Raw genomic sequence first — 15,896 nt, 5'->3', positions numbered from 1 at the left:
CGACCAACCAACCAACCTGGCGTTCCTTTATATCTTCTTCTTTCCTGGGCTCAGACAATCGCCCCCTGAGGTGGCCTCCCTTCTCATTGGCCAGCGTGTCGTGAGAACATCGCCTTCTGAGGCGGCCTCCATTCTCATTGCCCGGCGTGTCGTGAGAACATCACCTTCTGAGGCAGCCTCCCCTCTCATTGGCCGGCATGTTGTGGGAAGACTGAACTCCGAGGCCTGATTGACAAGGGGCACGCCCCTGCCTTCCTGGGCAGAGTCTCGATCTGAGTGGATGGAAATCTCCACCCACGTACATGGTCGAACGCACCTAGGCAATGGCGTCGGTGTGAGGAAGCGAGGTGAAGGTGAGGGTGATGCAAACGAATCTCCGCAGCGCACACACGTAGTTCCCGTGAGACAGAGGTAGGGGGCCCTAACTATAAACACACACTTACCGATATAACTGTTCTTTCGGGACCCTGGCTGTTGTGTTCAATGGGTTCCAGATTCGTAACAATATACTGTATATATATAAATATATATATATATATATATATATATATATATATATATATATATACATATATATACATACATATACATACATATACATATATATACATACATATACATACATATATATATATATATATATATATATATATATATATACATACATACATACATACATGAGGTGTGTTCAAAAAGTATCCAACCTTAATTTTCCGTGCGTAAACAAATGAAGCTCGGGAGGCGTGGTTTGGTGCATGTATGTCGGCGATCCTAATCCGTATGCGTGAATATTTTCCCGCCTGCAGAAGCTGTCAGTCACCGACAGACCGCCGATGAGTGAGGAAGTGTAAGTGAGCGCCATTGGATTTTCGATTTTAACAAAATGACTCAAAAACTTGAACGCTACTGCATCAAATTTTGTGTAAAGCTTGGGGATTCCCAAGTGTAAACAATCCGCAAGATTCAACAGGCCTTCAGGAACGAAGCAATGGGCACCACACAGATAAAAGAGTGGTACAACCACTTCAAAGATGGTCGCACATCAGTGGAAAGTGAAGGACGTTCTGGTAGGCCCTCAACCTCCCGAAATGAGATCGTCATTGACCAAGTGAGGACCCTGCCGATGCAGGATCGTCGAATCACGATCAGAGAACTTGCAGTCGAGGCAGGTGTCAGCATTGGATCCGTTCATTCTATTGTGACTGAGGATTTGGGCTTCAGGAGAATCTCAGCGAAGTTCGTGCCAAAGCTGCTAACGATCGAACAGAAGCAACTCCATTTGGAAATCGCACAGGACATGCTGGATACTGTGATCAGCGATGCCAACTTCAACACTGATCACTGGCGATGAGACCACAGTGATCCGTCATTTTGTCAAAAACGAAAATCCGATGGCGCTCACTTACACTTACTTCCTCACTCATCGGCAGTCTGTCGGCGACTGACAGCTTCTGCAGGTGGGAAAATATTCATGCATACGGATTAGGATCGCCTACATACGTGCACCAAACCACGCCTCCCAAGCTTCATTTGTTTACGCACGAAAAATTAAGGTTGGATACTTTTTGAACACACCTCGTATACATCCTTGGGCAGTTACGCTCGGCTGCATCTGATCCGGAAAGGAGATCCGGTTTGAACAAGGCATACAGAGGGCGTGTCCCCCAGTAATTAAATTACGTGACCACGAGGTAACCGGTGTTCATTAGACTGAGGACTCGAAGTCACGTGATTGAGTTATTGGCGTTCAAGGTCGATTAGCGACCCACCGCGTTCCGGAGTTATCCGTGTGCAACGGCCTGTGATTCTGGAGTCCTGTGGGAACCTGATGAAGGCCCCCCCTCCCCTCCCCCTTTTTTGTGGTCTTCACACAACGACACCAGGTCCGCAACAACCTGTAAATTACATCCATATATATGTATATGTATATGTATATGTATATGTATATGTACATATATATATATATATATATATATATATATATATATATATATATCCACATCTGCATATATATGCATATACAAATACATACGTATCCATTTTTTTTTGTGTCTGTTTGTCTGTGTCTGCAATTGTTACAATATTGTGCGGTTGGGCAGGGAACATTTCAGGTCAGTCTTTCATGAACCGGCAGGCCAGGACTGATGTATGTGACTTGAACATGGCAGGAATTTGGAATTTACTCATGGTGCAGGTGATATTGCGTATACTCTTTGTGAAGGACACAGTGGGATATTTCATGCTCATTAACTAAATCGTTAGTTTGCTTCAGTAGTGTTACACAAGACCAATCAGGTGAAATACCAGCATATAACAGAATCAATCTCAGAAGTCCTTTTAGAGTTCCAGGTAGGAATAGAGGATTTAAAGAAACAGCAAGTAATGCTAAAGGCTAAAGCTCTCGGGACGAAACATACATCCAAGAGTATTGAAGAAGGTGGCAGAGCAGAGAAGTATGATATCAGCAATATCTTTAACAACTCGGAATCAGGACTGGTTATAAGAGGACCAGAGATAAGGAAATGTACCATCAATGAAAAATGGATCGAGAAAGGAATATAGAGGGGAAATTAAATCAGAGGCTTAATACCATGTTCGGAGTTGAGAGTAGACCATGAATGACATCACAATGCAGAGCATTCCAAACAACCTTCCTGCCTTGGAGGTTAGCTTTGATATACAATTACCAGCAAGAAAGATCATGACAGATTATGTTCGTCCAAGAAGGTCCAAACACTGCATCTGTCAGATGTTGACTGCAGAAGCAAACTGAAGGGTTCGCCATATGGTATTTATGTCGAGACAGAGTAAGTGTGTAGAACTTGGGAGCATTGAACAACATTCCAGGTGTGACTTGTTTTCATTCTCTCTTGTCTATGGGAACATTTCCTCATTTTCATCCAATTCTCCAAATTAGTTACAAGTGGTTGTGAGACAAATGTTACACCCCTGTCTGTCTGTCCTTCGATTTTTTGTCTGTCTGTGTCACACACACATACACACACACACACACACACACACACACACACACACACACACACACACACACACACACACACACACACACACACACACACACACACACACACACACACACACCTTGTCCGATCGATGCAAAACTAACATAGGAGGGACTGAAAAAAACCTGAAACTTGGCATATGTCATCAACTTCCCATGGGGCAGAGAGTGCGGTTATGACGACGGCATCGGTGAAATGGTATTCAAGCCATAATTGGTGGAATCAAAATCCTTTTCCAAAAAAAATCTGCAACGTCATATATCTGATCTACAACCTGATGTGGGTCAACATTTAAATTTATGACAATTGGTCACGTGTTCTGGTGGCCATATTAGATTAAAAATAAAAACGTTAAAAAATATTTTTTTTTTTCACCACCAGAACCACTTTTAAAAGATCGATAGCAAACTTCATGCACATGATCGACAATCCAGGAGGAATATGGTTTGAATTTTTCTCAGATTAATCTTCATCGAGGCAACTCAGCCTTAATGTGCACAAAAGATGTCATTAAATATTCTAATAATCAATTAAGCTATGGATAATGGCAATGCATGTAACATAATGGGGTGCATGGATAATATGGGTGTCTGGGCCGTAATAGCAGCATGTTCAGTTAGGCCTAAGTCACATTTGCTCTACGGCGAGGATACGGCGGCCGTACACCCTCTGAATTGATAGAAACGTGCGGCGGCCGCAGAGTTTATGTGGTGGCCTCAGGGTGGCCCTACGCCATTTGGCAATATTTTACAGGTCGTAAGGTCACCGTGGAATTATAACGCGGAGTTATAACTTTTTTCATTTCTACGTTCACCGGAGCAATTCGACAAGCCGAAAAAAAAAACTTTAAAAAAAATAAATTAACCCATTCGTGACCGTCCGTCTGGCCGCACGTTCGCCTTTGGGCCACCCTGCGGTCCCCCTGCGGTCGCCTTGCGGGCACCTTGCATCTGCCTTGAAAATTTTATGGCCGCCGCAGGAATGCCCTAAGGTCACTGTGCGACATCAAATCAAAGACTGCACAGCAACCCCACGTTTTCGGTCTCCACAATTTATAAATACGCCGTGCAGCTCCCCGAAAAATAAAAACATATGTGACTGCTACATTGTGTGACCGTGGAAATACTGCGGCCGCCGTATAATTGCTCGTGGCCGTAGATTTTGGAGACCCCACGGCCGCCGTGGCAAATGTGACCTCCGCCTTAACGATGGTATTTCTGTTCAGAATGACATCTGCCAAGTAACGTGCAAGAACTGCAACAAAATCGACTCCACATTTACAAAAATCTGGATCGGGCAGTCACAGAATATCATCGATTTAATAGCATCACTGGTTTAAGAACCATATAATGTCAAAGGACATGCCACTATGTAATAATAGATGCAGGTCTATTTGATGATTATGTTCATATCACAGATAGTTAAACTGAAGTTTGATTCCAATCAGATGTGCTGCTTTTGTTGTCATCAGGGTAATCATTGCAGTACAAGACAACCAAAACCCTGATTTTATGTTACATTAAAATAAGACAATGGCTTGCGAGTTATGTGTTTTTGACTCATGAAATGATATTGCAGCATTCAACTTTGAGAAGAATCTTTGGTCATTCTCTTTGACGATCCCACAGAACACATTGTACAATGGAATCATCAGTGGGTCGAGTTTTTATTTTGTAAAAAATAAGATGCGGATTCATGAGTCAGAAACTGGTGTAGACATCACATTGTGCACAAAATCAATGTCTGAGCCATTGGATGCCGTATTCGGCAGATGATGTTGGAAGATTGGATTCTGTAGATACTTAAAGATAAATGGAAAAAAAATAGTTTCTTGATTGGGTGTGAATTAACGGTGCTCTCATTCGTTTCACCGATTTCACGTGCATTTTCAGAATATTTACTTCATTGGTGAATGTACAAACTCAAACGTCTAAGGATTAGAAAGCGCAATTTTGTGGGTTCGTTCGAATATGATGAATATACTTTTGCATTGCTGCAGCCATCTTGCCAAGTTCAAGACAAAAATACATATTCACCAACTGAACACAGAGTTTCAGGTGAAAGCCATGGCACCGAAAATCTGTCTACAATCGAGGAGATGTAGTTGCATGTATGGCATAATTACACTGATGAAAGAGGTGTCGGTCAAAAACAACTGCAACAAATAAAATTGTGGGACATTTTTGGTCCCAACTCAGATATTGTGTCTCGTCAGTGTACGGCTATTCAAGACCAAACTCTGCTCGTTAATTTCACACCATAAATATGATGGTCAAGGCATGCACCACATTCTCCACCACCTGGGGAAGGATAACCATGTTACACGTCTTTGCCTGATTTCTCTCGAGTAAATCTGTGCACTTTTCTTTACAGACAAACAACTTGCATTACATTCTTGAAGTGATGCTATCATAACATCATTGAGTTAACGGAGATTGAGAAGGAAACTACACACGTGTCCTGCAGCAAAGATCAGGTTGCGAACCTCCATTCCATTTGTCCAGTCAACACATGACCCTAAAATGTCTCCACACCTCTCAACTGAAAATGGGGAAAACACTCATAAACCAACACATTCCAGGCATGGCCTTAAACGTCCAGTCTACGCCTAGATAAAGGCCTCCAGCTAATATTTAAGGGTGTTTTACACACACACACACACACACACACACACACACACACACACACACACACACACACACACACACACACACACACACACACACAACCATGTTTGTAAATTGCAGACTGGTGAAAGTGCGCAGCCATGAGACTCCATCTTGGAACAGCGAGTGGAGGATGAAATAAGTTCAACCACTTGAAAAAGTAGTGACTCTCAAGAGGGGTTAACAAAAAAAAAAATAAAAAAGGAATGCAGAAGTGACACCATACATAACATCAACCAAGACACAGCACACCGTACACGTAAAACCACTGATAACGGTTCAATGAAATGTTCATCTCACTTCTTCATCTTCAAGTCTGCTCAATTGCAGAATGCCATCCCCAAGTCCTTAGCAATAAACCTCACCAACTCAACAATTACTTCAACCTGGGCCATCAGTGAGGGCAGAGCAAATTGTACATGGAAAACCGCAGATAACGGTTCAATGCAATGCTCATCTCACTTCTTCATCTTCAGGTCTGCTTCGATGGCAGAACGCCTTCCACGCGTGCCAACATCCTGCACAATCAACACAACCAAAAGCATCAATTAGGGAGTATGAAACGAACGAGGGAGCGTGCCCAATCACAACGGAAAGAAATTGCGAAGGAAATTTGCAGGTATTTTTTTTATCTTCATGAATTACAACTGACTTCCAAGCACTCACAAAGAGAGAGAGAAGAAAAGCAGGAGAAGCCATTGTTGTACTGTCCTGTAAAAGATGATACATCAGAGCATTTATCAAACTGCTCTCTTTTGTAAAAGGTGAAAAAAACAAAAGAAAAAGACAGAACACCAAGCCAGAATTGTAAGGCTCTTGTAGCTTGGGAAACTTAAGAGCAATTAAGGAAGCAACCAGCACTGCAGGGGATGCACAAAACAGGAGGAGATAAAAACCGGCTTCTGAAAGTAAAGTTGTTGTTTTTTTGAAGTCAAGAATGCTGAATTGGGAAGGGATGCCATTCACAAAGATCATTTCAAACAAACTTTGTGAACATGCTGGAATATTTGCTGTTATTTTTTTGTACTGTGCCAACAAACAGCAAGGAATGAACCACTAATTTGGATCCCATAGCAGTGCTGCAAAGAGAAATATAAACACCCTGGAGCTTAATTATAGGAAAATTAAATAAAACAGAAGCAAGCTTCACTGGAGCAAAAGCAAGCCAATGTAATTTAGAGGAAAATAGCGCATGGCAATTATAAATGATTTTAGTTATAATTACAAACATGAGGCCGCTTCGCTGCAAGATCTCTGCTACTGCCAGCGGAGAGCGCTGCCATTCTGGGCAAGGCAAAATTGCGCAACGCTGTGCGCGTGTGCCCCTGTGTGCAAGATACCAGACATGATCTTACACAGCGCTCGTGCAGGTACGCACAACATGGTGGAAACCCGCTGCCAGGCGGAAACAAACCTTCTCAGCGGAGTCCTGCTTTTTAGTTGGGTCTCGACCCCTCAATGCCTTTGCACCGACGCTGGAATCGGAAGTCTGCATGATGAGTTGAGTGGCCAGAAATTGCTATGAGGGTGGCAGAGATGTCAATAAGTCACTTGAGCAAAATCTCAAATCACCATCATATTACTTCAACTTTTGTAAAGTCACACATTTACTTATAAAACTTGGAGTACAAGCCATCAAGTAATTAAGACACAGGGCTTCATTAATTGCAATTTATGTTCCTATAAAGCTGCTTAACTCAAGTTTCTGTTTGTGATCTTCATACAGTGGGCATATTTTGCTTTGTTCCCAGCAAAAAAAAAAAAAAAAATGTTAAATTTACTTCTCATATCCAGTGTACCTGCTTGAACATATGTACGTGAGACTAGTCAAAAATCTCAGATTATATATGTTTAAATGGTTCACATGCAGAACCAAAACATTCATTGTGAAATGGGTAAGGAGATTTTAATAATGTACTTGTATATTTATTATGTACATTAAAATGAAGTGTATAATCAGGAAAGAAGGTGGGCAATCAGGAAGGGGGGGGGGGGCAGGACACTGGCGAAATCAGGAAAGGGACAAGGTGTTGGGGAAAATGTTTTTTATTGTTTTGTTTTTGTATACCTTGTCAAGGCTCATATGAGAGCGAACACACAACGCACAACAAGGGGGGCAGGAGACAAAAGGGGTGGGAGAGGGAAGGACAAAACAATGGGGAACAGAGACATTAGATCTGTGGAAGGGAGGGGGATGGGGCGGGGAACAAGGGGTATACAAGATGGACACTGCAGGAACTTTCAGGAAGGAAAGCAGGGAATTTGAAGGAGGTGGGTTTGGGGTGGATTAACGGGGATAGAAAAGATTGAGGATTTGGATGGGGGACGATAAGAGGTGGTGGTAAAACAACTGTTTTGAAGGCCTGGGGGGAAGAATGGGATTGAAAATTATAACAACTTAAACTGTCTTTCAACACAAACTGTACTTTTTTAATGTTTACCTTTTAAAAAGACAAGTCGTGATAATATTTACAATTATTGACGACGTTTAAATCATCAAAGTCAACTGACATATTTCAATCATCACAACATATTTTTATCAGGTTGGGAAGTGCATTGGGTTACCAATCAGGGGCAAAGTTTTCCTGACTCGGCACGAATGTTCATGATTTGAACAAAGTTGTTTCCCATGTTGGTTAGACTGTTGCTTGCCATTTGGATGTGGTGTGGTCTTTCGCATGGATACTCCCTTTAACCTTAGTGGTGAACGGTATGCGATCCAGCAGCCATGGGTGCTGCTGGCACGCTGTACATGTACAAGTAAATGACATACATTGTCATTGACCAAACCACGCACGCCCCAACTGAAAATCATTTTCCATTTATTTTAAATATATGTTGATTCAACAATTATTTTCCAAACACTGTCAACAAGTCATTACAAACTCAAGTAGCAAGTAAGTCGCATGTCTCCAGACACCAAGTGCCAAGTCAATTTTGTCAAAGTCAGAAAATTTTGCGGCTCGAGTCACCAACTCTGGAGAGTGGTACACAAATCACAGTAGACACCTGTACGTATCAAGTAAGAGTTATTTCTACGTCTTCAGTAATCATTTGAGGGAAGGACAGTCACATCAAAATTGTGAAAAACAAACCTGGATGTGCTCCATCACATCCCTCTGCATCTCAATGGCCATGTGGAACACATCATGATCAGAACTGTTGTACATGATGGCATTCTGGAACATGAGCATGATGTCCCTCTGGAAATCAGCTGTGGTGCGAATTGCACCATTTTCAATGTTCTTTTTTATGGTCGACAAGTCCATGGGCCTGAAATGCAAAAAGCTGAATTGTACACATTACTGCACTTTGACAACGGTTGCTTTACACAAAACTTTACAATTCTCATGCAAGTTGGAACATAAGACAAGACAAGCATTATTAATTAGTGTATGCAAGTGCGACTCAAATTCCCTCATACCTGTGCACTATGGAATGGTAGCCAGGTGCAATGTCATTGGTAACGGGCTGCAAAAATACATTGGCATACCTGGAGAAAAAACATTTTTCAAAGCCCCAAAATAATGTCAGTAAAATATCATCCACCGAATCACAATAAACACCATTTTTGGAATTCAAATTGCAGGGGGACAAGAAACCTACATCTTTGTTACATATTTTAAAGTTTCTGTTTATAGTGCGAAACATTGATTCTGCACAATAATCAAATCACTCACTTGTGATTTGCTGCTGCACGCCACACCAACATGATTGACTTCTTCCAGATCTTTTGGGCCTGTAGTGCTTCTGTGTCCTCGTTCCCAACAGAACTATAATGTAGCAAGAAAGAAGGTGTCGCGGAGGGGAAAGGCAAAGAATGGGGGAGAGGGACAAACATACGATGATTCGACATCTAATTTCACTTCTCATAAGTAAAAGCAACAACAACAATACGTAATTTTAAATCTCATTTATTTATTAATTATTCATGAAATGAAACAATGGGGAGCACTAAAGTAAAGTCGGTAAACTCTACCAAGTGAGACAGTATGAAATACCTGAATCCATTCAGAGAGACAAAAGCAATGAATAAAACCTCTGTCACAGCCAACAATTCAATGCGGACTCAAAATTTAATTGCAACAAATTAAAAGTCGCCGAATAATCTCGAGTACGAGCCAAACAAAAATAATTTAGAAGGAACCTGAATACACCCAAGTTTAAAGTCGAAGCAATGATACACAACTCACAATTGTGACGATGCTGGGCTGTTGGGTACAGAGTCTGAAAGGCAGGTAGACTGTGCCCTGGGGTTATTGTGGACACTTGACCCATCCTCACTCTCGCTTGCTCCGGGCTCCATGTCAAGCATGTCCAGCTCACTCCTCACTTCCTCCAGGCTGCCCACATCGCTCCCAGCTTCATCCCTTCTCACGGCCTCTCCCTCCTGGGCGTGAGCATAATGCCAAAAAAAAAACAACAAAAAAAAAAACTTCAGGGACTACATTTAGTCGTTATAAGTACAAATGCTCTTTCATGCTAATGTCATAATCCCAAGAATGAGCAGACATGCTCTCTGGATACCAGGACCGGTTGACTTGTGTCTCTCCAAATACAACAAGAAAAACAGCAATTGAGAGTGCAGACCCTCACCAGGACTTGTTTTGTGTGGTATATTTTTGTGGCATTTGTGTACTGGTGTGTTTTATAATTAATAAGATACAAGTGGAAATGCCACTTTATAACTGCTGGCAGAGATGACCGGGTACCAAGACATCTCGCTTTGATTGGACACCTGACCCTGACCCATGACGTTTATTGTGATTATTCAATTCAATTTAGAATAGGATTAAAATAATTTCAATTCAAACCAAATGGAAGACCAAATAGGTACAGTCTTGCATTGGAGTAATGAGAAGAAACCCAAACAAGCAAAAAGCAAAGATGAAGTCATCAGGAGGAACCTGCATGGGATTCTCATTTCAACTGCTACTCCTCTCCCCTCAAACCCATCCCGTCACAACCAAGTGAGCCTGGAGTCCAACGCACGTTCGTGGCTGGAGAACGCTCCCATAAACACACACCTCATGTTATTTTTGGAGCTCCGTCGCATGGCCAAGTTTGGGGGGTGAATCAGGTCATTCTCGGCTTCGGTAGCTCGTGGGGCGGGACTATCCCTCAGGGAGGCGTTTGTGTGCCAATGGGAGCACTGGTAAATGCCTACAGAGCATTTTGATCTGACTCCTGGCTCCTCCTTCACACAGCCTCCATAAAACAGCTGCGACAGCATCATTCGGCATGCAGTCCACAATCCACGATCAGTTCACATTCCAGAGTCTCAGTCGGTCCTCCAGCCAGTCAGCCACCCGACTGTCGCAGTCATCCACGAGAGTTCGGAGAGTCGTCTCCCACATGCAAGACAACTACTGAGCGAGGAGGGACACACATGGACAGCGGCGGAAGGGGAAAGGAGGAGCGCTGAGTGGGTGGGACGCCAGACTGATAAAAGACCCAATAAACACACACAGGCTATCACGTGCCACTTTAAGCTGCCTTCACACACGTACTGTCTCTCCCATCTCCAGTCTCATCTGCTGTGGACTCACAAAAACAAAAGAGCAACTACAGATAGGTACCTCTTCACTCTTCCTTTTCTACATTACATTTGCATGCCATTACATCTCCTCACTCACACACCATAGACACACCCAGTCTTCTCCATCCCCCCCCCCCAGCGACTGGGTTATGTTGGTCAATCAACCACACCAGGTACAGAGAGGTCGCCCACAAATCAAACCTTCTCTCATCTTTATAGCTCTTCAATTTCCTCGGATGTTAGTCTGATGACGCCTGCAATGTTATACAAGATAATATTGTGGAAGTTTGTATTGGGTTAGCTCTGTACTGAGTCTTTTGTGAATAATTGCATTTCTTTTGCCACACCTCATGAATCCTTGCTTTCCCTGTTGTACATATTGCATGGAAAATATAAAAACAAAAATAACACTTTTATTGTGCCACATGACCTTTCCTCACCTTTATAAATAAATTGTTTGTGTTATAAATGTCCTCAGCTCATTCTGTCTTTTCCTACATTAGTCCAGCATGGTCCGCATATCGTTCGCCAGGAAGTTATACCCACAAATTGACTCTTAGCTGGTGCATACTTGCCAGCTCTGCTCAGCTACAACTGATATGGTAAGTTAACACAATTACGCATCGAAGACACAAGACACCCTTGGTACAGCCGTCAACAACTCAGGTATCACGCGAGGTAGTGTAACCATGCAGGATTGGCAGTATCAATTAGCATTCGTGGTTGCCGAGCAACCCACCGGCAAGCGGAGTTATCTGTGCCCGGCGGCCTCAGGACAGGGCGTTCCGGAGGGACCCGAGTGCTTCCCCTCATGGCAAGCCTCAAACCCCAAATCCGCAACAATATATTTAGAATGTTTATTTCAATTGTAACGTGTTTATTTATGGCTGCTGTTAATTTTCTTCGATATTTTCTCGAAGCCCAGGAACGGAACCCCCCTCTTCCCATTGATCTTGGTTTCCACAGTCACAGTTTTAACTAGCGTGGTATTTTCCAGGAAACTAACCACCACGATATTGAAGGGTTTACTGCACATCATTTTGGCTCCATCTCTCAATGTTGAAGATTCACTTGAAAAAATTCTCATATCCAGATCCAGATCCTCATCAAACTCGAATTCTTCCTTGTTATACACCCAATCTGTCCACTAAGTTTTGTCCAAATCCATCCAAAGCTTTTTGAGATATTGTGCTTAATATAATTTTTGACCGTATCTCTCAATGGTGAAGAATCGCTTTAAAAATTCGAGTGGCCAGACGTGGATCTGGATTTTGAACAAAATCTAATCATTTTGTCTATGTCACACACCCAAACTGTCCACAACTTTGTGAGATATCCTGTTCACAAACAGACAGGGGAGAAAACATAGCCTCCGATCTCCTTTGATGGTGGAGGGAAAAACAATGTGTACAGTACATGATTTTCACATTGGAATTATTGGGGGGAAATCTCATGTGACAAACTTAGCAATTCTCTCATTTAAAACTGTAAACTTTCAGAATGTTTGTGGTCTCAATGTGCAACAAGATAAATGATGGTGCAATGACATCACCTGTGATCATTGTGACAAATACAGGAATAAGGAGATACAGGAAGCGGACAAAAAAAAAACACATGGGTAAATGAGAAAGACCAAGCAACGGCTTCCACACAGGTGTGGCTCATATGTTAATTAAGCAAATAACATCTCAGCATGTTTAGTCATGTATAAAAATAGGACCACCATAAATGTAGCTTATCTGGGCCCTGGCCTAATGTTATAATCAAAATTTGGTAGCATTCTGACTGGTGGGTCTTGAGAAGAAGATTTTTCCAAAAGTTGACAAAGTCAGCCATTTTAACACACTTCCAGTCATGTGATCTGCATAACTTCCGCAACATAATTAACATCCCTACCCTAGCCTTATGTTGCAACCCAAATTTGGTAACATTTTGATTGGTGGGTCTGGAGAAGATTTTTGACGAAATTTATGAAGTCGGCCATTTTGATACACTTCCGGTCACGTGATCAGCATGGCCTTTGCAATTTACATCCCTACCCTGGCCTAATGTAACCCAAATTTGCTGGCATTCTGACGAGTGGGTCTGAAGATGATTTTTGAAGAAATTTAGAAAGTCGGCCATTTTGACGTACTTAAAGTCATGTGACCAGAACAAGCTTTGGAATCCCTGTTACCAATCACAAGCGGAACGTTGCTGCCGAATTTCAGCCAGATCGGCCAGCAGTTTGGCCGCAGAAGTGAAAAAGGAGACAGACGGACAGATGGACGGGTGGTGCACGATGACAATACCTTATCTGGAATGTATTCCAGACAAGCTAAAAATGCTGCACAGGCCTGGTTGCCTTTAATTATGGCTAGCATGGCTGCAAGAGGAGACGTCAATGACTGAAAGAGGGGTGATTATTGGAGCACGTTTGGCAAGAGTTTCGGTGACAAAGACAGCTAAACTTGCTGATGTTTCACGAGCAAGTGTCTAAGGTTATGTCGGCATGGAACACCGAGGACAAGACATCAGCAAAGGGCGACAGTGGGATGAAGTGCATACTAGAGACTGTGATATCCATGCATTAATTTTAAGTGGAAGACAAAGCTGGCGAGCAACTGCAGATCAATTGACTGAATTTCAACCTGGGATGCAAGCAGCCAGGTTCATCAAAAACAGTCTGCCGAGAACTCCACGGTGCCAGATACGATAGTCGGGTTGCAGTGCACAAACTGCTCATCACACCTGGCAATGCACGTCTGGGAGTCCAGCGGTGCAAAGAGCACAGGCAATGGATGACCGAGCATTGGAGAAATGTGATATGATCAGATGAATCATCCTTCACCATGTTCTTGACAAATGGAGTGCCATGTGTCGTGCCAACCTGAAGAACTCCAGAAACTTGATTGCTTGGTTCCAACAGTGAAGGCTTCTTGTGGTTCTGTAAAGTTGCGGGGAACATTTTCCTGGCATGGTTTGGGTGCAGGCATTTCCTTAGAAGACAAGGTTAATGCCAATCGCTACTTAAATGGTACTGAGTGATCATCTTCACCCCATGTTGCAGCATTTCTTTCCTGCTGTGAAGGGTGTCTTCCAGGATGGCAATGCCCCCAACCACAGAGCACATCTGGTCACCCAGTGGTTTGATCAGCATGACAATGAGAAGGCCATGACATATGAATAACATCAGTCAACAGATCTGAACCAAATTGAGCATTTATGAGATAGATATTCTTGAAGGACACCTGAGGCACCGATATCTACCTCCATCAAACAGGTGCGAGTTGATTGGAATTCTTCAGGAGGGTTGCGGCCCCATTCTTCAACGAGAAAGTCAGACACTAGTCGACTCTCGGCCATGCGCATACAAGCGGTACTTGCCGCATCTGGCGGCCAAATGTCCTATAAAGTGCCTTTACATTGGTGTTTCCATTTTTTGTCTATTACCTGTACATACCACATTCTGGTACATTACCTTATTCGGCAACCTCACAGGCTTCCGATTCAACGCCCTTTTCCCTGAAAACAAAAAAAAAGAAAAAGATTGGGAATGAAAATTAAAATAAATTATGTAAAGAGGTGAAAACAACCTCAAATTATTGTTTCACCGAATTACACAAAACTAAGGCAAACAGCAGATTCTGCATGGGGATTTTATATGGAATTAAGGTCATGAGGCTGCATAACATGAGCAAAACCAAATGGATGGGAATTGTATGAAAGGAGAAGGGTGCATAAAATACTGACAGACAGTGCAATGGTAAACACAGCAAAAAAGAGACGTGTCATTTAAAGCAAATTGAAAAGAGGACAGCTGTGGTAAGATGGTGAAACAGATTAATGATGGTGAGTAGAAGGCTTGAAATGAAGGTCACAAAGTGAGAAGGGAAGATGGCAGGGCTAGATAGATGCTCCAGCCATTCTGCATGGTGAGTGTTTCTCCCACCTTCCCCTCCCCAAATAATTTTGCTCCATAAAACAAAAAGTATATGGTGGGAAAGCAATAATAAGACGAATGATCTGAAGATGCAGCTGTGGTAGACAAACGGTCGATCCCCTTCTGTGCAGATGCCATCCACGATGACTCAAAATCAGAATTTATACAACCTCGGCTATCTCCTCTCATGCTTTCACATGTTGGACTGTGGCAGTATCATTTAAATGCAGCAAAAATAAGGGGACACCTAAGCCCAAGTGCCCATAAGCACATATTATTTATACATGCTACAGAAACCAGGAGACCGCAAACACATAATGGGTCGAAAAACGTACCATGCACACAATGATCAATAGCACAGACAAGAAACAAAATTAACCATCACATTTAATCACTACGATCAATCGTAAGCTGTGGATAATTATATAGTGGGCCTGAACATGGCATTTTTAGGAATGCTTGGAAAAATGGAATTTATCAAATAATTTTACAGAAAATTGTATAATGGGTGCATGGTTGAGCAAACCTAAAGATCCAAGAATTTTTTTTTAAAACGGTTCCACAATGTTATCTTACTGTACCCCTAAAGCTGCACACTGTAACAATGAAGAGACAAAACACTCAAAACTTACGTGGGCGTCCAACCTTGCGTCGGGTCACCAGTGGGACCTCTTCCCCTGGAGCCTTGGAACTGCAGCTGCTTGTTGGTGATGGAGGGTCAGATGGCAACACCTGGGATAGGAAATGGG

General features: G+C 42.6%; 1 protein-coding gene across 1 annotated transcript in view; it reads right to left on the bottom strand.

Annotated features, from left to right (window-relative positions):
- LOC147034164 (uncharacterized) overlaps window positions 1–15,896 on the bottom strand; it is a 266,468-nt gene that overhangs the window by 202,315 nt on the left and 48,257 nt on the right. The window contains exons 11-20 of the mRNA XM_085850149.1: window positions 15,780–15,879; window positions 14,686–14,729; window positions 9,880–10,076; window positions 9,367–9,459; window positions 9,111–9,179; window positions 8,782–8,959; window positions 7,101–7,205; window positions 6,916–7,011; window positions 6,353–6,397; window positions 6,149–6,204 (exon numbers count right to left, since the gene is read on the bottom strand). Of these exons, the coding sequence (XP_085706275.1) occupies window positions 6,149–6,204; window positions 6,353–6,397; window positions 6,916–7,011; window positions 7,101–7,205; window positions 8,782–8,959; window positions 9,111–9,179; window positions 9,367–9,459; window positions 9,880–10,076; window positions 14,686–14,729; window positions 15,780–15,879 (983 nt within the window). The remainder of the gene's footprint in view (window positions 1–6,148; window positions 6,205–6,352; window positions 6,398–6,915; window positions 7,012–7,100; window positions 7,206–8,781; window positions 8,960–9,110; window positions 9,180–9,366; window positions 9,460–9,879; window positions 10,077–14,685; window positions 14,730–15,779; window positions 15,880–15,896) is intronic.

This window comes from Eptatretus burgeri, chromosome 1 (assembly GCF_056783735.1).
Source record: "Eptatretus burgeri isolate ZD-2024b chromosome 1, Ebu_testis_v1, whole genome shotgun sequence".
NCBI lineage: Eukaryota > Metazoa > Chordata > Myxini > Myxiniformes > Myxinidae > Eptatretus > Eptatretus burgeri.
This window is presented reverse-complemented; position numbering and strand designations above follow the sequence as displayed.